At 39.9% G+C, this 27,927-nt stretch overlaps 1 protein-coding gene across 1 annotated transcript in view; it reads right to left on the minus strand.

The window, feature by feature from the left end:
* The window catches only part of LOC135212921 (ATP-dependent RNA helicase Ddx1-like), a 407,348-nt gene that overhangs the window by 56,978 nt on the left and 322,443 nt on the right, over positions 1-27,927 (minus strand). The window contains exons 8-10 of the mRNA XM_064246662.1: positions 21,053-21,175; positions 7,018-7,204; positions 5,440-5,580 (exon numbers count right to left, since the gene is read on the minus strand). Coding sequence (XP_064102732.1) covers positions 5,440-5,580; positions 7,018-7,204; positions 21,053-21,175 — 451 coding nt within the window. The remainder of the gene's footprint in view (positions 1-5,439; positions 5,581-7,017; positions 7,205-21,052; positions 21,176-27,927) is intronic.

Below are 27,927 nucleotides of genomic sequence, written 5' to 3' on the forward strand. Positions count from 1 at the left end.
TCTTGTTATTTAAAATACAAAGCAGAAAGCTTTCGATGGCCTGCACAGTCCTCCTTGACAAGGACGACCGTGCAGGTCATCGAAAGCTTTTTGCTTTGTATTTTAAATAACAAGATCAAACAGACATATTACTGTGGATTTACTTTTCCATTTTATTTTATAAACTCATGTGATTATGAGGTTTCTTTGGATTCATAGGTTCCTCATTCCATATATTTTGCCATTAATTTACAATGATTTTCATTTGGACTGCTTCTTTGCCTGCTTTATCAGCCTGCTCATTTCCTTTGATCCTACATGGGCAGGGGTCCAACATATTTCAATATTTTCCCATTATTACATAAATTAAGAAGTGAAAACTTAAGGGGGCTGGCCGGTACCCCCATACATGATGGTATAAGGCAAAAAACGCAGTCATGATAAAATTCATGGAGCTTCATATGGCAATGGAGAATGCGTATACAAAATATTTCGTCAAAATTCCTCTTACTTTCAAGGAAAGTTACAAGGGTAATTAGTAAAAGTAACTCTATAAGCCAAAAACATTGACCAGTACAAGAAAATGCAGTGTTTCTGCTGTTATCGTAAATTTTGATAATTCTTATCAAACAAATTGTGAGCAATGGCATCTGTAGAGATTCAAAGAGTCACAAGATGGGAAGGTAATGCTTACACGGCCTTCAGTGCACGCAGAAACATGAGAGAGTACACGTTCAAGTTTCACATCTGACATTCGCTTGTTTTCATGTCTGTTTTTCTTTGTTTCAGCAAGAATTTTATCATGCCCAAGAGGAAAAGACAAGCAAAACATCTTGCTAACATACAGAAGATGAAAATTCGCTCTAATAAGAGTTCAGATCATAATATCGGCGATATTAGTGGAGTTAATGAAGAAGAGAGAGAGTGCGTAAGAAAGAGCACCCTGTCTCGCCTGACACAGTGCCACAAGCTACGATCTTTCAGCAAAGGGATCTTCATTTATAATAAATTACATAGTTTTGGTTTATTAATACCCAAAAAGTAATATAAAATTCATAATAATCATGATTTATTAGCAGTGTCTTTGTAAAAGGAGAGTACACGTTTGAGTTTCACCTCTGACATTTGCTTGCTTTTATGTCTGTTTTTCTTTGTTTCGGTAAGAATTTTATCATGGCAAAGAGGAAAAGACAGCAAAACATCTCGCTAACATACAGAAAAAGAAAATTCACTCTAATAAAAAGTCCAGAAGATCATAATACGTATCAGTGATATTAGCGGAGTTAGTGAAGGAGAGAGATTGTTATGTAAGGAGTGCCCCGTCTCACCTGACACAGTGCCACAGGCTACGATCTTTGAGTAAAGGGATCTTCATTTATGATTACATTTAGATAAATAACATGGTTTTGGCTTTTAATACCAAAAAGGAATATAAAATTTATAGTAATCATGATTTATTAACATTGTCTTTGTAAAAATACAGAAAAACTTTGAATGCCCGTATCTCAAAACTATTCTTATTGACCCTCAAAGTCTATCTTCTCCCCTAGTTTTAAAGCTATAGTACTGAAATTTGGTATATAACTTAGAAAGACATTATAAAACAATAAAATGGAAGCCCTTTTTTCCTATTTTTATTTCATTTTTTTTTATTTATCATGATTTATATAGGGTTTATTTTTTTACCTTAATAAAAAAAATTCACATCTAGCAAAAAAAAAAAAAAAAAAAAAAAAAAAAAAAAAAAAAAAAAAAAAAAAAAAAAAAAAATAATAATTTGAGTGGAGGTCTACATCTGGTCTATATATGGTAGTAATTCCAGGTCTTAATATCAAGTATCATAGGAGGAGATAGAAATTGAAAAATGGTTATTTTCGGGATAAATTGCACTGGTGTCACAAAACCGAAGGTCAGAGGCAAAAATCATATGCGGTTTGGAGATGTCCCAAGTCACCTTATTAAGTGGTATGAATGTCAAAGTCCTGTACTTAAAAAATGGCATTAGCCAACAGACGCCCTTAATCTATTGTACAATATTTTTTGGATTTAACTTTGGATGGCTTCTACGTATAGCACCTCTGGAGTTGCTATACATCATAAAATTATTAAATGAGGCTTCCTTGATTATTTTTATGGCTGATGTTATTGCACATAGCTCAGCTGTAAACAATGAAGCATTAGTAGATAGAAGAACTGATAAGTTTTGTCTTGGGACACTGCACCATATCACACTGTGCTCTGATTTAGACCTGTCTGTAAATATTGCGTAATGTGGGTCATTTCACCTTATATGCCCTATTGTATGTTGTCCATGGTGTTCTATGGTATACATGAGTAACTTTTTAATCAATATTTTCAGTGTGTGCAGATTTTCATTTTTACAGTGGTCCCCCCCTCCCCCTCCCCCATACTCTGGGGGATGTGTACCAGACCTCCCCTCCCCCAAAAAATAGTTAGAATCCGCAAATAGTTAAAACCCCTATAAAATGTTGAAAATAGCCTATTTTGTTAAACTCAAGAAAAATCCACTCAAATTTTCTAGACCTGGTTTTTTTTAATAGTTTTATCTCAATAAGTGCATTTTATGATGAAATCAATATAAAAAACCAAAAATTTGTGGAAATTTCTCATAGAAAAATACCAAAAATAGGTGAATTTCCTGTGAATAATGGGTAGATATGGTCCAGAGAGAAATCGGCAAATACGGGCGGGGGCACCGTATTGAAGTGACTTGAATATTCTCCTAGATCTAATTTGGAAAGGTGATAAATGTGTTGTTAATAAATACATCTCTTAAATCAAATAACTTTTGGGCTGCAGAGACATTTCTATCTTTCCTCATATATAGCAGGAAATCAGCTATTTCTGCTATAAACATTTGATTGGAGGAGGCATCATTACTCCTGCACCAAGCTCTGAAAAGCATCCACTTTACCTGGTAGACTTTATCCGAGGATAACCTCCTACAGCTGGCAATACAGTCTGCAACTGTTTTTGAAAAGCCCTTCTTCCTGAACAGTCCCTTGACAGTTTGCAACCTGTCACAACCAAGGAATACAGGTTTTGATGAAATCACCTGAAGTGCGGTTGTCTGAGAAGCTGTTGTTTTCTTGGAAGTAATCTCAGGAACTCTTGATTGTAGTTCGAGTAGGTCCGGAAAACACTCTTTTGCTGGCCAAAATGGTGCTATCAGAATCATAGAAACATTTGTATGCATCCAAAATTTGTACATGCATCCAAAATTTGTACATGCATCCAAAATTTGTACATGCATCCTTTTTCATGAATATTCAAATCAATAGTTTCCTTTTTCCTATATTTCATAAAATTCCTTATGTTTGTTAAACCATCCTTTATTATGTTTTTGTTATTATTACACAACTCAATGAAACAATAATTACATCCCAGTGTCATCATGTATATTTCTTGTTTCTTTTGTTCTTGCTGTATCAATCATTGGTGATGGGGTAATCTGTTCTCCCTTGACATAATCATTGTTGTCTATGGTATGGTTTTCTTCCACTTCTTAAGCATTATGGATAATCTGCATCCATAGGTTTAATTATCATTTTAGGAGACAAAGGTGTTTTCTTAACTTGCCTTTGTTTCTGTTCTTTCTTCATATCCTTCACCTCTGGTTTAACCAAAGTTTCCCTAATAATAGTTGGTTCCTCGTTTTGGGTGGTGTTATCTCCAAAGGTCTCTTTTTATCTTTAATAAATTCCAGTCCATCATGATTTTCTTGTTATTTCTGTGGTAGTAGCTTCTTGTGCTCCTACTTGCATTCATATTTCATAAGAATTTGATTAAATATTATCCATATCATTTGCACCTATATATCTTGATTCTTTACCATGTCAGTTTCTTCTGTGAAACATTAATTTCTTTTTGGAATTTATTTTCTTGTGCTCCATTAATACTATCTGTAAGAATTTTATTTTCATTACTGGTTCTTGTTACTAAAGAATATGTGTTTCTTAGATCTTGAATTCCTCTCACCTCCAACTACAATTTAGCATCTTTTATGGACATGCCAGTTCTTTTTCCTTGTAATATTTTTAACTTCTTTGGACCTTGCATGATGGTCTTGTCCACAGTTTATGCACTGGTTCACTGCACTTCCATTGTGTGGCATGTTCTTCTGATCCACAATACACAAACACACAGGATCATTTTGACAAAATTATTTTACATGCCCGTATATACTACAATTCTGACACCAGTGACTTTGGGACATATGGTGTTACTTCTCTGCTTTGGCCTTATATTTTTACTTTTGAGGTACATCAAGAGCTTCCAATTATATTTTTGCAATTTTTAACATTTTCTTATTTCTTTGCTTACTAACTATATTGTACACAACCTTGAACTCTGGGATATCTTTTTTTAAGAGCGGCCAAGAAAATACTTTTTTTGATTGGTTTTCACTGTTCTCAGGAAACAATAGTAACCTGTCATGTTTCTTTTTATTTTTACATTTATATTATGTATTTACTGTCGTTATAGACATAGTCCTCAGACTGACTCTTTGTTGTGGCATCTATAAGCCATGTCTTTCCTCTTATCTGTCTAAGCGAACATTTCTGCTGTTGAATGTGTAATTTTCTAATTATTTTCGATTTTGTTTCTAGGGTTAAAAACCTTGACCAACTTCCACTACCAAAGAGTAAGTCAAAGTGAGTCAAGATTGGGTCAAGATGATATTTACTACTTCTTTTGGGTTTGTTGTGTATATTTATAATTAATTATAATAGGAATTTTTTTTTTTAAATAAAGTTGTCAGAAGTTTCCAGCTGTTGTCAACTGTGCCGAGTCACTACCATCAAAGGGCCCAGGTACGTACTTGAATCTATATAAATTACCACTCAAAGATTGAAGTAAAAAAAGAAAAGATATCATCAACTTTCCAAGGAGTTTATTCCTTCACTAATGGCACAAGTGAGAACCAACTCCCAAATATTTGTGTCCCTACCTTACCCTACCCCACAGGGGATGGCACATGATTAGTGGCCCAACTCTAAGCCAAACATGCTTGATAGGACTGAAAGTATTACAATATAATCATCCTCCCCCACAAATCACATTATTGGCACACCGGATAGAATGCTGAGAGTCCCATTCCCAGAACCAGAACCCCCCCTGGAACCCGTGGTCCAATCCTGGAGAATAGTCCACTCGATATCACTCAGGTCAGAACATTATCGGGCAGTTGATGGTGCCACCACAGTTACTACTATTTAGCTTTAGAAATAAACCCATTCCAAGCTATGATACCTTTCCCTATTTATCAGGTCCAATAAATTTTAGCATGCGGAAAATTCCCCAAAAATTAATCCGAATATGAATTTAATAATATATGGGACTCCTGGGTTTGAATCAAGGAACAAATTACTGAGGTTCAAGAGCCCCCTCACTATGTCAAGGGGGAGACCATTCTACAACTAACTCCTAATTACTCACCTAGCTGGTTAAAGTATCGTTCTAAATTGTCGCAATCTAACTTTGTTCGACAGAAGATTATCCCTTGGTCCATGTTGTGGGTATCAATAGCTCTTATACAGTATTCACCCTTTAACATCTTTACAGCTTCACTCAACGTTTCTGTGGAATAAAAGGAGATAAACCATATTGATAATCTTTAATATTACATTATTACTAGACAGCAACTATGTACAGCACAAAATACAATCCCAGGAAAAAATGAAGGTCATTCACTAACAAAGCCTTCTGTTATATGGAGAAAAAGATGCCTTGGAGATGAACCAAAATCCTATCCTGCTATTTTGTGGAATTACAAGACAAATTTGGACTCCTGTCTATTAGCTGGACTGCATGGACTTGTTCAACAGGTACAGGCCGTCCCCACTTCTGGCAGCATCAATTAACAGTGTTTCAGTTTTACGACGCTTGGCTAATGACGTAGTTAATCAGATTTTTGCTGCTGGTATGCAGTTTATCGGTGTGTAAGCAGTCTACTGGCGCCAATAACTGGTTATTGGTGCAGTTAAGAGTTTTAGCGGCACCAATAACAGGTTAACAGTGACGTTAAGTGGTTTATCAGCAATAACAGTGCCATAACACCATTTATCACCATAATTATTGTGGGGTTCCAGTTAATGATGAATTTCAGTTATCGGTCCTTGGCTGGGAATGGAACCCCCCCTCCCTTTAACCAGGCACTGCCTATACTATAAAAAATCACAAACAGGCACATGACTCTCATCAAGATCTTGGAATAACATACAATCATATTTAGAAAAAAAAAAAAAAAAAAAAAAAAAAAAAAAAAAAAAAAAAAAAAAACTATAAAACAGCTGAAATTCCAGACTGCCTGTTACTGTACAATCACTATTCCATGATGCCTTAGGTTCATTACAGATTTGGAAAGAGAGTAAAAGGGTTTATAAGCTGACAATTAACGTTTGCTGGAATGTTATCCAACATGATAAGGAAGAGTTAAATGCTTGTTTGTCAACAGTATCCCTATCTCTAGTACTTTCCATTACACTTGGCTATTTTTAAATAATCCAACATTAATAGAAATACTTTCCTAAATTATTTCCTCCTCACATCTTTAAAAAGTCAAATACTAAACAAAAACTACAACTGTATAACTTATGCCAGTTTAAAGTCTCCACTGGAGTTTGTGTTCTTATTTATTAGCTTAAAGACAACTACTAGTGTGTGTGGTATGATGAATTTATGTCTGTCTTACACACTATATTTCTCCTTACCATTTATTTAACATTCTTGTACTTATATAGGGACTAACTAACTTAAGGGTATATGTATGGTTAACACAACTGCACCTGTTCCATAAACTGAAAAGGAACCCTGGTTAATTTCAACCCTATTAAGCAGTAGTGTCCATACCTACAAATATTGTAACTGAAAACTGAAAATTCCATAGCCAAAATATCATATGCAAAATGTCAAAAACTGCCAGCAAAAAATATATTGCTCAGTAATAAATAAAAATAATACCACATAAAAACTCCCCTACTATTCAGAATATCTCACACAAATGGACGAGCTTACCAGGAGTGCTGTTCCCAGGTCGAACATTATCTTTGGCATGCACGCCATCAGTCTGGACATGGCGTCGAAGGGAAGTCCACGAGTTGTCATTTCGGGGATCAATCGTCACAACAACATGATGGACAGTTTCAGGAACAGCATCTTCTCCCTTCAGATCAACCCAGGTTGGGAAGTGCATCAAGCGTTCCTAAGGTAAAATGCAAGCAAATACTTTTGTGCCTAGTTGTGGTGGATTGAGAAAGAAAAACAGAAACACAGACCTTAGTCTCTGGTACCCTCAACTTGAACATAAAAAGGATCACAGAGCAGTATAATGGGTTTAAGAGGCCCCTTCCCCACGTCAGAGTAGTCCCAAGTTGAGGAGGTTAATTAAGACCGAACTTACAAAAAATCCTAAGAACTTTGTATTCACTAGCAGCACAGAAGTGCAGTAGGATGATACATATAGTACTATACTGTAAATACAGGCAACAATGACAATGCTAACAATGATAATATCTTGCAAAATGTTATGAACAATGCTGCATAGGATGCTTTCACTGAACAGTATCAAATAATAATAATAATAATAATAATAATAATAATAAAATAATAATAATAATAATAATGATAATAATAATAATAATAGTAGTCTCTATTTTCTGAATAGCGACCTTTTCTGTGCGACTTGAAAACAGGCTAGTAGAGCATCTATGGTCATCAAATATAGAGTCAAGATTGGTGAATATATTTCTATTATAGTTTTTACATGTAAACTATGAAGTCAAAAATGCTTTCTCTCTCCCTCTCTCTCTCTCTCTTGTAGTGAACTTTAGTCTGGAACCGCCAGGTGTCCTCTAGGCTAGGAAGCTGAGGGTGGACTGCTTCTGGCATGGTGTTCTTCCTCCTTATATGCGGGGTCATCAAAAGGTGGTCTGCCCCACACCAATCCCCTATTGGGTGATGGCAGCAAGTCGGCTTTTTCATTGGTTGCTTGGGTCAGGCCTCAAACTACTTCTGCTGTGTTCATGGTCACATGGCTGCAACCTTTAAGATCTCCTGAGCTGTACAGTGACGTCGTTGGATGCTGCGTTATGCTGCATGACATCACGGCTGTCTTGATTTTCTCATTTTCATAGGAGTACCTCATTCAGGTTGTTGTCTATGGAATACAATGCTCCAAATGAGATACTCCTGCAGCCAATGAAAATCAGGACTGCCGTGACGTTATGAAGCAAGACGCAACATCCAACATCATCACTGTCCAGCTCAGGATATTTCGGAGGTTACTGCTACACGACCATCAACGCGGCGGAAGTAGCTTGAGGCCTGACCCAAGCAACCAATGAAAAACCTGACTTGCCGCCATCGCCCAATAGGAGATCGGCATGGGGCAGACCCCTGCTTATGTCCCCAGATATAAGGAGGAAGGACACCACACCAGAAGCAGTCCACCCTCAGCTTCCTAGCCTAAAGGATGTCTGGCAGCTCCAGACAAAAACTTGCTACAAGAAAGAGAGAGGAGTAGAGAGAGAGAAACTATTAATAATGACTTTTATAACTATGGTATCACAGTTCGCATGTAAAAACTACAATAAAAATATATTTACAACAATCTTGACTCTAAATATATTTGATAATGAACTCCATAGGCACTCTATAACCTGTGTAAGAAGCACAGAAAAAGCCGCTATTCGGAAAATAAAGAAAAATATCTACAAGCGTAATGCTGCTGAAAGAGCCATTACTTTTAACCCTTTAACGCCGAAGGGGTATAATAAAAATCGTCTCCCGTGTGCCGGCAGGGACTGGGAGTGATTGCTGAAGCGAAATTTTTTTTTCTTTTAAATCACAGCACACTTAGTCAAGATTAAGAGTTCATTTTTGGCTCCTTTTTTTGTCATTGCCTGAAGTTTATTATACAACCATCAGAAATGAAAAAATATCATTATCATATATAAATAATGGGATATATGATAGCGCGAAAACAAAATTTCATATATAATTGTATTCAAATCACGCTGTGAGCAAAACAGTTAAAGCTAATGAGTTAATTTTTTCCGTTGTATTGTACACTAAATTGTGATCATTTTGGTATTTAACACATTGTAAAACGATCAAGGCAACACAGAGAAAATATTATCACAAAATGATGCATTGGAAAAATTCGTTTAAACGGCTTTTTCTAAGGGCCGTAAAAAAAAAAAAAGTTTTCAAAAATACACCATAAATCAAAATATTGTGCTAGAGACTTCCTGTTTGTTGCAAAATGAAGGTAATTGATTGAATATTACTAAACTGTAAGTGTGTAGCTTAAAATTGCAGTTTTTGACCATTTCAGTTGAGTTAAAGTTGACCGAAGGACGAATTTTTTCTATTTATCGTTACTTATATGAAAATATTTCAAAACTGATAAAAGCTACAACCAAAGGTTGTTTTTAGTTGTATTCTACATGAATTACGCACATTTTCATATATAAAAATTTATGTAACGTCTAATTTAAAATGGTGCAAACATTACGACAATCGGACAAAAAAATTTATGATTTTTTCGGAAGAGTTACCGAGCAGACGTAAGGAAAGTTTAATTCATAAATTCACCATAAATCAAAATTTTGTGCTAGAGACTTCCAATTTGTTGCAAAATAAAGGTAAATGATTGAATATTACTAGAATGTAATAGTTTTAGCTTACAATTGCGTTTTTCGACCATTTCAGTAGTCAAAGTTGACCGGTTGAAATTTTGGCACTTATCGTTATTTATATGAAAATATTTCAAAACTGATAAAAGCTACAACAATGGGTTGTTTTTTGTTGTATTCTACATGAAATTGCACACATTTTCATATATAAAACTTTATGTAACGGCTAATTTAAAATGTTGCAAACATTACGACAATCGGACAAAAACATTTCTGATTTTTTTTGGAAGAGTTACCGCGCGAACATAAGGGAAATGTTTTTTTCATAAATTCACCATAAATCGAAATATTGTGCTAGAGACTTCCAATTTGTTGCAAAATAAAGGTAAATGATTGAGTATTACTAGAATATAAGAGTTTTAGCTTACAATTGCGTTTTTTACCATTTCGGTCAAGTCAAAGTTGACCGAAGGTTGATATTTCGGCACTTATCGTTATTTATATGAAAATAATTCAAAACTGATACAAGCTACAACCACAGGTTGTTTTTAGTTGTATTCTACATAAAATTGCGCACATTTCCATATATAAAACTTTATGTATTGGCTAATTTAAAATGGTGCAAATATTACGACAATCGGACAAAAAAATTAAGGATTTTTTCGAAAGCTACAGCGTGGACATAAGGAAATAGTTTTTTTCATAAATTCACCATAAATCGAAATATTGTGCTAGAGACTTCCAATTTGTTGCAAAATAAAGGTAAATGATTGACTATTACTAGAATATAAACGTTTTAGCTTACAATTGCGTTTTTCTACCATTTCGGTAGTCAAATTTGACCGAAGGTTGAAATTTTGGCACTTATCATTATTTATATGAAAATATTTCAAAACTGGTAAAAGCTACAACCATGAGTTGTTTTTTGTTATATTCTACATGAAATTGTGCACATTTTCATATATAATACTCTATGTAACGGCTAATTTAAAATGGTACAAAAATTATGTCAAAGTGACGAAATAATTTCCGAGATGTGTCGCTGATACTTTTTAGTGCGATAAGATAGAAATTCGCACTCTCGTGCCTGCGTAATGATTGTAAACAAAACAATGCCTTGATCCGTGAGCTCCCAGCATCCCCCAAGGCGCGTGATTCAAAAGTTTTTGCCTAGTAAGCCTTCAACTATTTTTTTGTGAATTTTTAAAAAAACTTTTTTATATCGACGTACCATATGTCCAATCGGCACCCAACAGACAATTTATATCGACGTTTAATACGTCCTATTGGCGTTAAAGGGTTAATAAAGTATGCTTGAGACAGGGTCTGCTTCCTAAATACAAAAATAATAATAATAACATAAAGCAGCTGTCCTCGCATGTAAACAACCCCAAAAAACAGTTGGCAGAGGGGAGCAACTGAATATTAATATATTATAAATATTTATATATATATATATAATTAATATATATAATATCCCCATTATATTATATTACACAGATTGGTACTAAATATATTATAATATAGAGGGGAGCAATTTTAATAGATATAATATATATATAATTACATATATACATAATATCTTTTTAATATATATATATATATATATATTATATATATTATTATATGTTATATATGATAGAAATATATATATATATATATATATATATATATATATATATATATATATATTATCTATATATATAATCTATACACATATATATATATATGGGTTATATATATATATAGTATAGATATATGTATATATATATATATATATATACATAGAATACAAATATATATATAAATTAAAGATATATATATATATATATATATATATATATATATATATATATATATATATATATACATATATACAATACATATATATATGGGAATATATATATATATATATATATATTATATATATATGTATATATTATATATATCTATATAATATATATATATATATATATAATATATATATAATAGTATTATATATATATATATAATATTATATATATATATATATATAATTAATATATTATACATTATACATATACATATACAATACATATATATATATAATATAATATATTATAGTATATAATATATATATATATAATATACATATATATAATATATATATATATCTATATATATATATATAATATATATATTATATAATATATATATTATATATATAATATATATATTATATATGTGTGTGTGTGTGTGGTGCCAAAATACAGAAAGTAAGTACTGTATAAGATGGTAGATATGCCCTTAGGCGATGCCTGGGGTCACCGCTAAGCTGCCGTTAGTTCTTTTAACTGTCTTAATCTGCTTCATCGTTGCCTTAAGGAAGATATGTCTATATGGTCAGAGTCCCAGGCTCCATTGGAAAGGTTGATCCTATTATTTTGTGGTTTTATCAGTGAAGATTCAACCATTTGACATTTGTATTGACAGCTTCTCTTGTATAACATTTGGGACGAGTTCCAATCCATGGTATGTTTGTGTTATATACGTATATGATGGAAAATTGCTGAACTATGTTGTCCATATCTAACTGATCGTTTATGTTGAGAAAATCTTTCCGAGAGAGATTTTCCAGTGAAACCATAGTATATCACAATTTCTACAGGAGATCTCATAAACCACTATGTCTTTGGAAACTGGTTTCTGTTGAACGTTAATTAAGGATTTCTCTAGTGTATTCAGACAAGTAAAAATGAAAGGGTTGGAGGGGCCTACGATTTTTGTGATCTCTCATAAATTATCCACGTGAGGGATTATGATTGTTTGTGTATTTTTCTTTTTCTTTTTTTCTGTGGGTTTGTAAAAAAAAAATGCTCTTTGCTTTATGTATGGCTTTTTCTACTGTGTGCTTGTTTAACGAGATAACTTGATTTCTGATTGTTTCAAGTTCTTTGTTAAGAAAATCTGGGAAGCAAATTCTCAGGGCTCTATGAAAAGAGTTACTTGCTATGTCGAGTTTAACTGAAATGTCATGATAGCTGTAAAAATGTATGTATGGAAGTGAGAATATTGCTTAATCCTCTGCCATTCAGGTACTAGGTCCTGAAGAAGCAATAAGCACAGCAGTCTCGACAGACTGAAGGAGCAGCTGTGAGTCATAACGAAAGCAAACCATAGAGGTAGTGGAAGGGGCTAAAGTAGCTACTGCTTATGGATTTTTAATAAAAATAACTAAATTATTAGTAATTTGAGCTTGGTGGTGTTATAATTTAGAACAATATATATACTTATATAAATACATATTCATATACAGTGGTACCTCGGCACACGAACATTCCTCTTCATGAACAAATCAAGTTACAAACTACATGTTAAAAAATATTTTTGTTCCAGTTTGCGAACAGTCCTTCAAGCCCTGACCACAAAAATTACAATAAGCTAGCCTCTTTTCCTCCTCTTTACCTATCCCATTTTCTAGTTAGGCTAACCCCTTTTCCTCCATCTCTTTATCTATCACATCTTCTAATTAAGTTAAAAATGTAAAAGAGAATGCTAAGAGTATCGTTAGTAATGTTATACTTGTTGTGTAAACGCATACAGCCAGAAACAGCTGATTTGCTATGAACAACAGAATCTGATAAGCGGCGGTTTGCTTGCATTTCAACCATCGTACGATAGTACAAAAATTACCGTAATTATGTTACAAATGACGTTACGTAGAATAGGACTAATATATTTCAACATTACTACATCCTTACTCGCTATGGAGAAAAGATCGGCAAGGGTATAAACTGCTAAATTTAAGCTGAAAGTTGTAGCTGAAGCTGAGGAAAGAATGTTCATCTGTTAATGCCTATTATCGTGCATTGGCGACATTTGTGAAACTCCCGCAAACATCGGTATAACACCATCAAACTCGACCGTAAAAAAAATTTGAGAGAAATGTTTTAATCAAAACTATTTGGCATGAAAAAACATATTTTACTGTTTTCACTCTGATAAAAGATAAATATATAAAGCTTGTATTGTTCTGATGAAATTAAGTAAAAATATAGAACACATTCTGTTGATTTTTTTACACAATAAACATGCCCTCAGCACCCTCTACTAACAAAAATGACTAAATTTCATTTCCAACGACACGTATTCAAGTGATACTTTGACTTGAAAACACTTTGTATAACATAAAATAACCTTGTCCCATATCAATAGAGTATCTAGAGATTCATTTATACTAACCAGAAGCAAGAAAATCCCCTTGATTTGAGTTCAATACAGCATAATAAACTTACCTCGCAATTACCCTCAGCTGATTTTCAAACCAAAACAGATTGCTGTTTGTATTTTATAATACAATAGTAACATGGAATTTTTATTCTAAAATTAATATTAATAATACTTACCTGTATAATTTATCTAGCCCTAAATCCCCAAAAACCGCACCAAAATTTACCACATTGGCAACCCTGTTACCTCCTATTCTGTCCGCCAGTTGGCAACACTGTCGTTGACAGATACGAAAACCTTCCCTCAAATCAGTTGTGATAGGCAGATCGTGGGGTAGGATGGGTGGGACTAGATAAATTATACAGGTAAGTATTATTAATATTAATTTTAGAATAAAAATTCCATATTAATAAACATTACCTTAATATAACTTATCTAGCCCGATTAACCACATTGAAAAGGAGGAGGGAATCTGAATACAATTTCCCCTTCGGACAGAATAGGAGAAAACAAACAAAGAAATAAATATATCATAGGCAGTCAAAACTCAACCCAAGGTCAAAGATACTAACACTCAAAAGTCTCCTACCATAATGCCCACCAACTGCTTGGCGGGTAGCACAGGACAAGGAGTAAGTGCATAGTCAGTCCGTCTGTACTAAAGTCGGTGACCGACCAGGTGACCAGTCAGACGAATTGCGGACAGCAAGGCTGCACCCTGAAGACTATCAAGCACTATTCTTTCCCTAAAGGATGAGTGTCCTGGACTGTCTGGGCGATTCAAAGCTAAGCAAACCTTGGGGGTGTATCAACGCAACCCGAAGTCGCCAGCAACGAATCGGCTCATGAGCAACTCCTAACTCGAGCTTTCTGGTGCCAAGAGAAAGAGCGCGGAGCAAAAAGGCGATTCAGTCCCGAAGACGAATGCCTGACAGTCCAACCTGGTCTCATGTTACACGATCATCGGGGGTGATCAACGCAAACCGACTTCGTCAACAAGAAACTCAGGGCTACTAATGCTCGGCCTGATCTCCACGAGTGTCTGACTCTGAGAAGACAGGTGAGACAAAAAGTAGATGGATGAGCGAGTCACCAGAGATGACAGCAGACGATCCATCGACTAATTCCCTGTCCAGGACAGTGGAAGAAGCAGGAGTCGTCAGGACAAGCGAACCAGTGGCTAGTCCTAGGTCAGCATCGACTCTGGGAGAAGCGTAGTCGCCAGTGCCGACAACCCAGTGGCTGGAACCATTTACACTGAAAATGGAAGCAGCATGAGTTGCCAAGCAGTCAGTCCTTGTCATCAAAACACCTAAATACCAAAAAAACTGCCTAATTCCCATTATAACTACGTCAAAAACTGCCATGGGTTATAATACAAAAACAAAAATATATACAACAAAACAAAAATTAATGAATAATATACAGGTAGCAACCAAACGTCAAAACAGGAAGAAAGACTACCTAATTCTCCTGTCTGACGACCTGTCCTGCCATCACCAACGGGCCCAAAGAACGAAAGGTCGCCTAGAAAACTAGAGAAATATCCCTCAAGTAAAAAGAGGCAAAAACAGCAATTAGAACGCCAAGTCGCCGCCTCAAGCACCTTGGCGACTGAGACATTCTTCATAAAAGCTTACTGAATTGTAGCAACTGCTCTAATACTGTGTGCTCTCGGCGTCTGGTCTTCCCCAGCAGCCGAACCACCAGTTTTAACGATCAGATCTCTGAGAAAAAAGGATACACCATTCTTTGAAATAGGTCTCTTGACATTTCGGGGTGAAACAAACAGATGACGGGGACGACTGAATGTCCTTCGTGCGCGTAAATAACATGAGAGCGCCCTAACAGGGCAAAGAACTAATTCCTCATTTAAATTACCAACAAAGTCGACCAGCGACTTCAGTACGAAAGACCTGGGAATGGGATTATCAGACGATTTAGTCTTTGCGACAAATTCAGGAAGGTATGACAAAATCATGTCTTGTTCCAGATCTGGCAACCAGAAAAGAGGAATGCTTGCAGTTCACCCACCCTCTTGGCTGTAGCCAGTGAGACAAGGAAGAGTATCTTAGAAGAGAGGTCCCTAAATTTGGCAGAATTCAGAGGCTCAAACGGAGGGAACCTTAAGGCTTGAAGGACTTTGTTAACGTCCCATTGTCGGAGGCGAACACTGCGGCCTGGGTCGAGAATAGGGAAAAAGATTGAAGTAAATCTCTAATGACATCAAGATGAAGAGATCTCAGGAAGCCTTGCCTTAAAAACATAGGAAAGCATAGACCTATAACCCTTAATGCACGAAGGTGACAGGGCCCTGTCATGATGTAAATGAACTAAAAACTCCGCTACTTTCGGTAAGGAAGGTCTAGAAATTGAATGTCCTTGAGACTTACACCAACGTCTGTAACCGACCATTAGCCTATAATTTAATTTCTCTGGTTGATTGCCGCCTGCAAGAGCCAACTGTCGCCCCACTCTGGAGGAAGAACCCTTCGTGCTTGGAGAAAAACCTCCTGACAGTCTCCAGGCATGAAGATGAAGCATGTGGAGCCTCTGATGGAACCGATGAAAATGGGGTTGTTTGAGAAGATCTGGTCTCTCTGGCAGGCGAATGGGGGGTTCCACCAGTGCTTCCAGAAGGTCGGGAAAAACCACTCCTTCTGTGGCCAGAAGGGGGCGATCAAGGTGATATCCAGACGCTTGGTTGCCCCTCACTTTGTTGAGGACTGACCTCACCAGAAGAGAACGGAGGAAAAGCATAGGCTTGAAGTCCCTCCCAGTCCTGCAAAAGAGAGTCTGTCCCGGCACTCTGAGGAGTCTGGTAAGGGGCGAAGAATATCTGGCACCCGAAATTCAGTGGGGTGGCAAACAGATCGACTGTGACAGGCCATTTCTTCCTGAGGCTGTCGAAGACTTCCTGGCAAGTGTCCACTCCTCCGACCCTTGAACTTCGTTCGGTCTCGACAAGGCGCTCTGCTAAGACGTTGTGATGGCCCAGGATAAACTGAGGGACCAACATAATCCCCCTGTCTTCTGCCCACAACAGGATTGATCGGGCTTCTTGAGTGAGAAGATCCGACTGTGTGCCGCCTTGGTTTCTCAAGTACGAGACTGCTGTGGTGTTGTCGACAAAGATCGCGACAACCGACTCCAACAGTTTTGTTTCCTGAAATGAAAGAAGGCCTAGGTACACTGCCCTCAGTTCCCTCCAATTTATTGACATGCTCCTCTCCTCCTCTAACCAAAGGCCCGAAGCGGCTTCGGAGCCCAGGTGTGCGCCCCAACCTTGATCCGAGGCGTCTGCCAAAACATTAGGTCCGGAGGAACCGAAAGAAGAGATGTCCCTGACTTGATGGCGGGTGAACTTGCATCCACCAACGAGATCCTTCCGACATTGTGGAGAAGAGGCGACTATCGTGTCCTCGGACACGAAATCCCATGACTGGCGAAGTGTCGACTGAAGGACCTCATTCTGAGACGACCTCCGGGAACCAGTTGGATGAGGGATGACAAATGGCCCAGGAGAGACCTCCAAAGAGAAACTGGCTGCGTTACGGAGGACAAAAATTCTTTGGATCAGACTCAGAAGCTTGTCTCTATCCGTTTCTGAGCGGGAGAAGCCCTCAAAATCTGGGAATTCAAAACAATCCCCAGATAAGTCATGATCTGGCAAGGGATTAGATTGGACTTGTCGAAGTTGACACGAATGCCCAACTTGACACAAAGAGACAGAACTATCTCCCTCGACCGGAGACATTTCTCTAGAGATTCGGCCTGGACTAGCCAATCGTCCAGATACCGAAGCATCCTTACATTTAACTGATGCAGAATAGCTGAAACAGGAGCCATCACCCGAGAAAAGAACCTGTGGAGCAGTGGTGAGGCCGAAACAAAGGGTCTTGAAGAAAAACGAAAACTCCCGAGTCCGTGAAAAACCGAAGGTAAGGTCTGCTTCTTGGATGGATGGGGATTTGCAGATAAAGCATCCTGCAGATCGATGGAAATCATCCAGTCCCCCCTCCTGACGGATGAAAGAACAGTCTGGACCGTCTCCATCCTGAACTTGGACTTTAGAATGAACTTGTTCAAAACCGAAAGATCTATGATGGGGCGCCAGGCACCCGAGGCCTTTAGAACTACAAACATCCGAGAGTAAAACCCAGGAGAAGGAGGAGCTTGCTCTATGGCATCCTTCTCCAAGAGGGCCGAAAGCTCCTTCTCCAAGGCTTGACCCCTGATTGAGTGAGGGGAATAAACTGCTGAACTCGAGAGGACGATTGGAAAGTGGAGGTCTGGAAACAAAAGGGATCTCGTAACCTTCCTTCAGGACCTCCACCACCCAAGCATCCACCGCTCTCCCCTGCCAAGCTGACCAATGGCGGGAGAGACAAGCTCCTACTGCGGTCTCCAGGCGAGGTGATGACTCCTACTTCCGAAAATTCTTACGCAGAGACAAGGAAGAAGAAGAAGAAGAAGAAGAAGGTCCTCCTGGAGGTTGAGCTCTTTCTCTGCCCTTGGAGCCACGCCAAGAACCTCTCCCGCGTTTTAAAGGGTGAGCACCAGAGGATGAAGAAGAGGCACCAGCAACCTGAGATGAACTCTGGAAAAAAGAGCCAGAAGGAGGTTGTTGGGCTGGAGCAGAAGGTACAGATCTGGTCCTAAACTTACGCTTACTCCTTGAAGGAATGGGAGGAAGACCAGAGGAAAAAGCTCTTGATAAGGCCCAGTGAGCTTGGGAAGAGGCATCACCTTGATGTTCCTTCAAAACCTCAGAAAGCACAGAAATATCGAAAAGGAAATCGCCAAAAGGAGAAGAGGACAACAGACGGGTTCTCTGAATCTCCGATACAGAGGAGGGTAACTGCGACAAATACAGGTTACGCCTTAGAGAAACAAGGAAAGGCCTGCATTGAAGCAGCAAGCTCCTCGTTCTGATGTACAGAAGCGATTGAAATGGATGAGCAGAATTTCTCAAAAAGAGGAGCATCAGGAGGAACAAACCCGGAGTCCTTGATATACATTAAAAGCCCTCCGAGGACCCACATATTGAAGGATTGAGCTTCTTGTAAGGAGCTCATAACAGCCTCCATAGCAATAAAATCTTCAATTGAGACAGAGACCGAAAGCCTTAGAAGGCAAGGGTTGACTTGAAGTCGGAGGGGACCAAAAAAAAATCCGGATTTGGCTTGGGGGTCGAGAGAATGAAGAATCATCCGCCACCTGGTAAACTCCTCTCCGGTGTCGTAGAAGAGAAGAGAGCTTCCTCTTCCCTTCCCCGATCACCTTCGAAAGTTTTAGCGGCAACGTCCGTCCTCACTCTCGCGAACCTCTCGGGCAAAGGGAAAACGTAAAAATTCCCGTGACCGGGAAGGACCGTCAAGAAAAATCCTTCTGTAATACAACGAGGCGGAGGCTGCTTCTGCTCTTTAGGCCTCGCCTGAGGAAGAAAACTCAAAATTAAATCAAAAAGTTTCTTGAATTCTACATCATGACATCCATTCGAGGAAACATCAATATCACACGAATCCGCGTCATCATCATCATCATCGTCAGATCCTAACTTAGAAACTTCCTCTGAAGTAAAATCCTGACGACTAGCTATCTTAGGTCTGACACTAATATCCCTCCCCCCTTCTCCTAAATAAGCGCCCTTTGGCACTGTTACGGGACTAACAGGGGACACGTTGGGTAAAGATTCGTTAGGCACCTGCCGGACCGGATCCCCCCTAGCCTTCGCCACGACGGGGTTCACAAGCGGGGTATCTGTCGCACCGTTACCCATGGTGCTGTCGACAGGTACCTGACGAGGAGCTGAAAATGAATCTAAAAGTGTGTTAGACATTCTAGTAAAGGCTTCTTGAAAATTCTCTGACAGATTGTTAAACTTAGCAGAAATATCTCTATCTAGACTAAGTTGTAATTTCTTAAAATTCTGTTTCCAGGTAGTTTCCATTGCCAAAATCTTCGAATCTACATCAGAACTAACTTCACTAATTACCGGTTGTACAGGGGGCAAAGCATCAATTAATTCGGAATCGGAGTCGTACGATACCGAAACCGAAGAGCCAGAATCATGAGCGCCAAGTCAAAGAATTCGTTAGATACAGTTTTAGCAATCGATTTCTTTTTCTCCTTACCGATCTTTTACGCTGCAAGATTGTTTGGCGTTTCATATAAGCCGTCATATCCTCGTCAGACCAGGGCTTACATACGTCACAACGAGAAGTCAAGTCACAAACCTGTCCACGACAAGAACTACAAATGTCATGGGGTTCATACTCCCTGCTACTCATCCTTGTCCCACAAACCGGGCAGTTCCTGATGTTGCTGGCAGAAGGAAGCATCGTAATTTCTTGGTAATCCATTGTAGAATTGGACAGGTCAGTAGTTCCGGGTCGCGCAAAAGTTCGTAATTTAAGATAAGAACCACAACAGAAATCAAAGTTAATTCACTTTTTCGTGATGTAATGCGTGAGTGGTAATTCATATAAAGTTTCATTTAACAAATAATGAAAGCTTTAAAGGCACAAAAATGTTTAAGGAAATTTATAAAGAGCGGCCGTGATGTAAACAACACGGGCGCTCGTTAACAACTGATTTGAGGGAAGGTTTTCGTATCTGTCAACGACAGTGTTGCCAACTGACGGACAGAATAGGAGGTAACAGGGTTGCCAATGTGGTAAATTTTGGTGCGGTTTTTGGGGATTTAGGGCTAGATAAGTTATATTAAGGTAATGTTTATTAATATGAAAATACATACAATATTATTGGATGCCGTGAAGTAACGCTTAACTTTGTGCCAGAAAACCATAAAAAAAGTCAAGAAAATAGTGTTTCTGAGGTTTGAATGAATTATTTTTTTTTTTTTTACATTAGTTTAAATGGGGGAAAGTTGATACAGGTTAAGAATTTTTTGAGTCACGAACAGCGTCCTCTAAAGAATTAAGTATGTGAACAGAGGTACCACTATGCGTAATTACAAAAAAAAACATATATTTTCAGAAATTGAGGAAGAACATTTGCAGAATCTGTATAAGTAGTTTGAGGGAGACTAGCCTCCAGCCAGTCTGATTTGGAAAACTGAGCACTGTTTATATGAGAAATTGTTAATTCATTATGTGGTGCAGGTTGCCTTTACTTTTTCCCCCTTTTCCCATTAGAATACAAGCATCAAGAGGTGTAAAACTGTAATTTCAAGAACTTACAGCCATCCGTTTCACTTCAAAAGAATGGAGAGTAGCAGAACACACAACCATCTGGAGTCTCTTACCATCACTTGTGATCTTTGGGATTGAATTATAAATGCCGTTGACTAAACGCTCATGGCCCTGAAAAATAAAAAGTAACAACATATAAATTCAAACAAAAAGAAAAATGTGATAATGTTAATTTTGTATATTGGTCTCTTAAATAAACAAACAATGATAATTCAGAGCAATTCCCAAGATATAAAAAATATAAATTTTATTAATAAAATTTATTATTTGGATACTTAACTACTGTTAAAGTAGCTATATCTCCCCACCAATTAGGCAAGTTGGCATTCAAACAAAAAATCGAATGGCTGCCAGGATGACTGTCTAGTTTACTTGTTCTCCACCAAGTGTGTTTAGAATATTTTAGCTTGTCAGAATTCTCCTTGACAGCCCACAAAGTTGTGGGGAGGCTGGGTGGGTCTTCTTTAACAGTAAGCAACTATCCAAAATACCAAATTTGTAACTAATTTGTATTTTTCATAACTAACAAACCTGAGTCTTAACATTAGGATTTACTAGCGCCAAGCTGGAAACCGGTAGAATTAAAATTACACTTGTGAGATCCAGGGACTAATGGCATCTATACCAGGTCACGGGGCATGTATACCCAGAATGCCCACGGCTACCTGTGGGACCCAATCAGTTATATTTCTAACCCAGTTTAGACTGGGCTAGAGGGGTGGTTCGAGGTGGGCCTTTAACTGTTAAGACCTCAGGTTTGTTAGTTATGAAAATACAAATTAGTTACAAATTTGGTATTGTTCATACACGAAACAAACCTTCGGTCTTAACATTAGGATAGACTTACTATTGGAGGGAGGTAAGTCTCTACAACTGACTGGAAGTTTGCCACCTTATCCATTTCCGAATATATAGGGAAATTCTAGAGAATGGACAATGAACCTGGACCAAAGATATAAGCGGATCTATTGGTTTCCTCCCACTGGGTGTAGATACCATTCTACTGTTTACTCTTGTCCCTTGCGACTGGATCGACCTTCACCCCTCTTTCCTTATTATCCAGAGGGGTGTGTGCTACTGAAAAGTATATCATCAGCTAAGATAGCTTCACAGTATGGCTGACCATCTCACCTGCATCTAGTCCGTTCCAGCACATGACGGTACTCTCCTTCATATTGCCCGTAGTTAAAGGAGTAGGAAGAAAGTAGTAAGAAAAAAGACCAGTCATCCCATTCATTCTACTTTCATACCTTCATCTTAGACTAGACGCAAACTGACCCGCCAGGGGCACTGGATGAACTATCCATCACTTGTTGGGCCGCCACCACTGGACCCAAGGAAAAGGTGTCCAAGGATCTATGGGCAACATCTTTCAAATAAAATGAGGTGAAAGTTGTTTGGCGCTTCCACACGCCAGCTTTCAGAATTTTATCCACAGACATGTTCTTCTTAAATGCTAGGGAAGCACTCACACCCCTGATGTCATGAGCTCTAGCTCCCACCTGGCTATCTGACCCTCTGTCTTCTGCAGTATAAGCATTTCTGATTGTCTCCCTTAGCCAAAATGATATTGTATTCTTGGACACTTCCTTCTTGTTCCGTCCTTGTACTTGCGAACAACCTCTGGCACCCCGGCCTGAGGTGCCTTGTTCTCTTTAAGTACTCCCTTAGTGCCCTGACGGGGCACAGGAGCATTTCAGCTTTGTCGTTGTCTACAAAGTCTGCCAAGGAAGGTATGGTAAAGGAGTCGAATCTGCCGTCTACTATTGTTGGATTTTGGGTCTTTGCCACGAATTCTGGGACAAACTCACACACCATTGATCTCCAACCTCTCGAGTGCTTTATGAGATATGAGAGGCCATGTAGCTCCCCCACCCTTTTGGTTTGAAGCCAGGGCCCAATAAGAAGACTGTCTTCAGGGTGTGGTGTGGGTCAGGCTCCTATCCGTGGACTGCCTTAGTGGTTCGTAAGGGGGTTTTGTCAGACTACTCAGTACCTTGGTCAGATCCCAATCTGGGGTTTTTAGCTCCTTTGGTGGCATGACTGTTCAAAGCTCCTCATCAGCATGGCCAACTCCCATGAAGACGATATGTCCCACTCCTTTCATTCGTAAGACTGAGGCTAGAGCAGCCCTGTACCCCTTCACTGCAGATACAGACATATGTTTTTCTGTTCTGAGATATATCAGAAAGTCCGCTAACTGCTGAATAGTGGTACCGAGTGGAGACACGTTCCCCCTACGACACCAATCACAGTATGCTGACCACTTTCCCTTGGTATACTGTCGCAGATGATTTTCTGATATTACCTGCCATCTGAGTTTGCTGCTTTCTGCGAAAACCCTCGCTCTCGGAGGCGATACTTGACAGTCTCCACCCGTGAAGCGATAGGGACTCAACCGACGGTGTACCTCTCCCACGTGAGGCTGACACAGAAGGTTGCTCCATGGAGGTAACTCTCTTGGCACATCTACTAGGAGTTTCCAGTAGGTCTGGAAACCACTCTGCTTTCGGCCATAACGGGGCTACCAGGGTCATCTTGAGGTTCTGAGACCGCATTACCCTGTTCAGAACCTGACGGATTAGACAAAATGGAGGAAATGCGTACACCGTCCAGATTGTCCCAGGGGTGTTGTAGCGCATCTTCTGCTGCTGCCTCTGCGTCCGGGACTACTGAACAATACACTTCCAACTTTTTGTTGTACCTGGTTGCGAATAGGTCTATGATCGGTCCTTCCCACAACATGAGCATCCTGTCCACTACCTGTTGGTGTAGGGGACCACTCCGTTCCCAGAATCTGATCCCTGCGGCTCAACTTGTCGGCCACTATGTTTCTTTTTCCCGGAATATACCTGGCCTTGATGTCTACCAGGTTCTCTATAGCCCACTGGTGAAGTTGAACTGTCATCACATGTAACTGCCGAGAAACTAGGCCTCCTTGCTTGTTTATATAAGCTACTACTGTGGTGTTGTCTGACATCAATACCACCGAGTGTCCCTTTACTCTCTCCCTGAATTCTTGTAGAGCCAGGAAAGCTGCTTTCAACTCCAGCACGTTTATATGGAGTTCTCTGTCCTTGCAACTCCATTTTGCTGACACCATCAACTCCTCCATATGGGCTCCCGCCTTCTAGTGATGCATCCGAGAACAGCAAGAGGTCTGGGGAGGATTGTTGAAGGGGGACACCCACTGTCAGATTGTCGTCGTCCACCCACCACAAGCAAGTCTTTCCTCACTTCTGCCGACAAGGGATTTGCTCGTACGGGTGATCTACTGTTGGATGACCAAAAACTCCTTCATCCTCCATTGTAGGACCGAAGGTGTAGCCTTCCTTGTGGTACTAGCTTCTCCAGGGAGGTTTAGGATTCCCAGCACCACCTGCCACTGTCTTGCTGGCTGTGTCTGCTTTCCCAGAAAGGCATTCACCACTTGTTTGCATTTCTGTACTCTTTGGTCTGTCGGGAATACTTTGGCTTGTGTTGTGTCTATCACCATTCCCAGATATTCCAAACGTTGACTTGGATCCAGCTGCGACTTCTGCTGATTCACCACAATACCTAGGCTGTGACAAAGCTGCAGGAGGGTCGCCCTGTCCCTGAGTAATTTCTCCCTGGACTTTGCTATCACCAGCCAATCGTCCAGATATCTTATCAGCCTGATCCCCTGAGCGTGCGCCCATGCCGACACGAGGGTGAACACTCTTGTAAAAACTTGAGGAGACGTTGTCAATCCGAAGCACAGGACCTTGACTCGAAAGCTTTCCCTGCAAGACTGAAGCGGAGAAATTTCCTTGAAGACTGATGGACTGGTATCTGAAAGTATGCGTCCTTTAGATCGACTGTCAGCATAAAGTCTCCGATTCTGACTGCTTGTAGAACCGTTTTCGGAGTTTCCATCTTGAAACTGGTTTTCCTTATAAACAAGATTCAGCGTTGACAGGTCTATTACTGTCCTCCACTCCCCGTTGGATTTGGGTACCAGGAAAATCCTGCTGTAGAAGCCTTTTGTCGGACTGCATACTTGTTGCACAGCTCCTTTTTCCATCATCTTCTTCACTTCGTCCTGCAGAATAGTGGCCTTCTGAGATCTGTGGGCATAAGTGACGTGGGGTAATGGTTGATCTGTCAGGGGCGGGGTTTACCTCGAACGGAAATCAAATACCCGATCCTGAGAACATCCACCACCCACTGCTCTGCCCCTAGTTCCTGCCACACCTTCCAGTGATTTGCAGGCAACCCCTCACTGGTGTGGCCGAGTGATGGGAGGCGCCCATCCTATCTTCTTGAGCCTCTCCCCCTTCCCCTATTGCCCCTTCCTCTGTTGTTTCTATTGTGAAAGGGCCGATGAGTTATCCTCTTTGGGGAAGAGGGTCTTGTGACTCTATTAGGGATGCTATGTCTCACTGGTTTCTTTCGAGACATCTGCTGTTGTCTTCCCTCCAAAGGAATAGTTTGTTCTGTTAGAGGTTTTCCTAACTGCCTGTTGCACCAACCTATCGTTAGTGTCCATCCTTCTTCTATCTATCGCTTCTTCCAGTATGACCTCTGGCAACAGTAGTTGCGATTCCAAGATATCCCCATTCCTCATTGCTAACAGGGAATCCAAATCCACATTGCGGCTTAGTCTAGCCAATGCTGCATCTCTCCTCATTAGCAGGATATTTTGCCCAAACATTGGCACTTACGTTTGTCAGGTACGCAATCGCCTTGGACCCTGACTGTAGTAATCTAATGAACAATGGTTCATCTACTACTTTCCTTGTTGCTTCCGAGGATGCAATTTTCGCCACTGCTGTTGACCAAAGGTCTAACCAGACGCAGCCTGAAAGACAGAAGAAGCTGTTGCTTCTAACGTGGCAGCCTCTTGGTACGTCATCGAAGGGCACTCCATTTTAACCTGATCCAAGGTTAATCCAGGCCTTAACCTTACAACATTAGGGTTCATTTGTCTAGACAGCAAAGGGACCTTCGGTGTCGTATAATATTTCCTTTGCTTTATCATTGGAGGGGGAATAAATTTAAATGATCTATTAGATCTTAAGGAATTATCCCTCCCTGCAATCCTTTGCGTTTACGTGTTGTTCAAGACCGATTCCGCATGACTCGAGCAAGGCAATTCATACGACACCTTGGTATCCCTCTTTAGTCCAAACGCCATGTCAATTCCAGGAGGAAGCATACTGGCCGTGTTTCTGTCTTCTCCGAAAGGCTATTGAATTGACGAATCAAATCAATAACCTCTGCATACGAGGCCAGAAACTCTTGGTTTTCTCCTTCCTCCGGCTCTAGTGTACCACTCTCCGTCACGAGAGATGTTGTCTCGCCTCTATCTTCTGACAGACGGCCCGGAATTCCACGGCCGCCTGCCCCTACGGCCGCGGCCTCTTTGATCTTTGCTGGCCGCTGTTGGCTCGATCCCAGATAGTCAGCAGGGGGAACGAGAACGTCTCACTCTTTCTCTGCTCACGGATCTAGAGCGAGAATCTCGTCTAGATCTCCAAGATGAAGGCTCCCTTAAGAGACAGAGGTAAGTTCGTCTTTATTAGCATTGGCATCGTTTTCGAGCGTCGGCGAGCCAGGCCTCGGCCTTCTATCCAGACGGACACTGCCTTCCACGAACGTATCCGCCGAGGTTGCCAACTCTCTATTTTTTGTACTTTTAATAGGAGCCTTATCGTCCTTCGTACGTATTTTGAACGGCCTTACGGGCGAAACTGGGATCTGCATTCCATCCTCTGCTGCACCTTTCGCCGCCAACGTCGATTTTACCAGAGGTATCGCAGTTTTTGCGATCCGAACTGGCAACTCAGCCTCGGCCGCTAGCTCGCCGGCCGTCACCTCTCTCGCTTGTTCGGACTCTTGCGAACGGCTTCGTCTGGCAACCTTGTGCTTAATAGCCACTGATTTTCCGACCTTCTTGCTGACTTGGAAATGACAGTCTTCGTCCGAAGGAGAGGAAGAATTGATTCTTCTCCTCTTGGCCCGAGGATCCGCTAGGAACTCCCGAATCCTCCTCCAACGCTTGACTGGCGCTCGCCGTGACGTTATCGGACTTAGCGATGACGCCGAACTAGAGGAAGAAGACGAAGAAGGCGAATCACACTTTTTCTTTTTGTCTCTCTTATTCATTCTCTCCTCTATATCCTGTAACTTCTGCATTACAGTTTGCATTGACGGATCAGAAGGCGTATTAGCGTCTGGGTGCAGCGAAAAAGGCCGAGAATCGGTCTGTGACGTCATCACGCCTGCCATCTCAGAGTGTGACGTATGTTGTGACGTCATCGCTCTCGTAGGGAGAGACTGAGAGGATTCTGCTGGTAACCGCACGTTTGCTGCCAAATTACCTCCCACGTTCTGCATCGCTGTAAATACTGAGTGGGATGGAGAAGCAGCGGCATTAATTCCCATAAATTGCAAGCCCGGGGGATGAGGAACATTCAGCGCTGCCGGCCCCTGCTGGAACCGTGACGTCATATAATGCGCAAGCAGACCATCCAAGGTTGGTACGCCTGGTAGGCCTAGCGCTGACCACGTACCATCTAACCTATGCGCTTTGCGTAGCAGGAGCCTGGAACAAAGATGGCGGATCTCCCCCTCTACTTGCTGGGAACAAAGGAGAGTGCAAATTATTCATAAAATTACCCAAGGCCCCTCCTGACGTTTCCGATACAGAACCGCTAGGAGAAACCGAAGGGGTATGAGACAATTCAAAAGCAGGTGGAGAAACATATGGAGCAGCCTGGTTTATTACCGATACAAAAGAAGCCGGTAAGGTTTGGTCATCCAAAGATGGCGTCACCCCCTTTCTTTTGTATTGGCTTTTCCCATAGAACTTCTTCCACTGTTCCACCGACCAACCGCGA

Source organism: Macrobrachium nipponense, chromosome 42 (assembly GCF_015104395.2).
Source record: "Macrobrachium nipponense isolate FS-2020 chromosome 42, ASM1510439v2, whole genome shotgun sequence".
NCBI lineage: Eukaryota > Metazoa > Arthropoda > Malacostraca > Decapoda > Palaemonidae > Macrobrachium > Macrobrachium nipponense.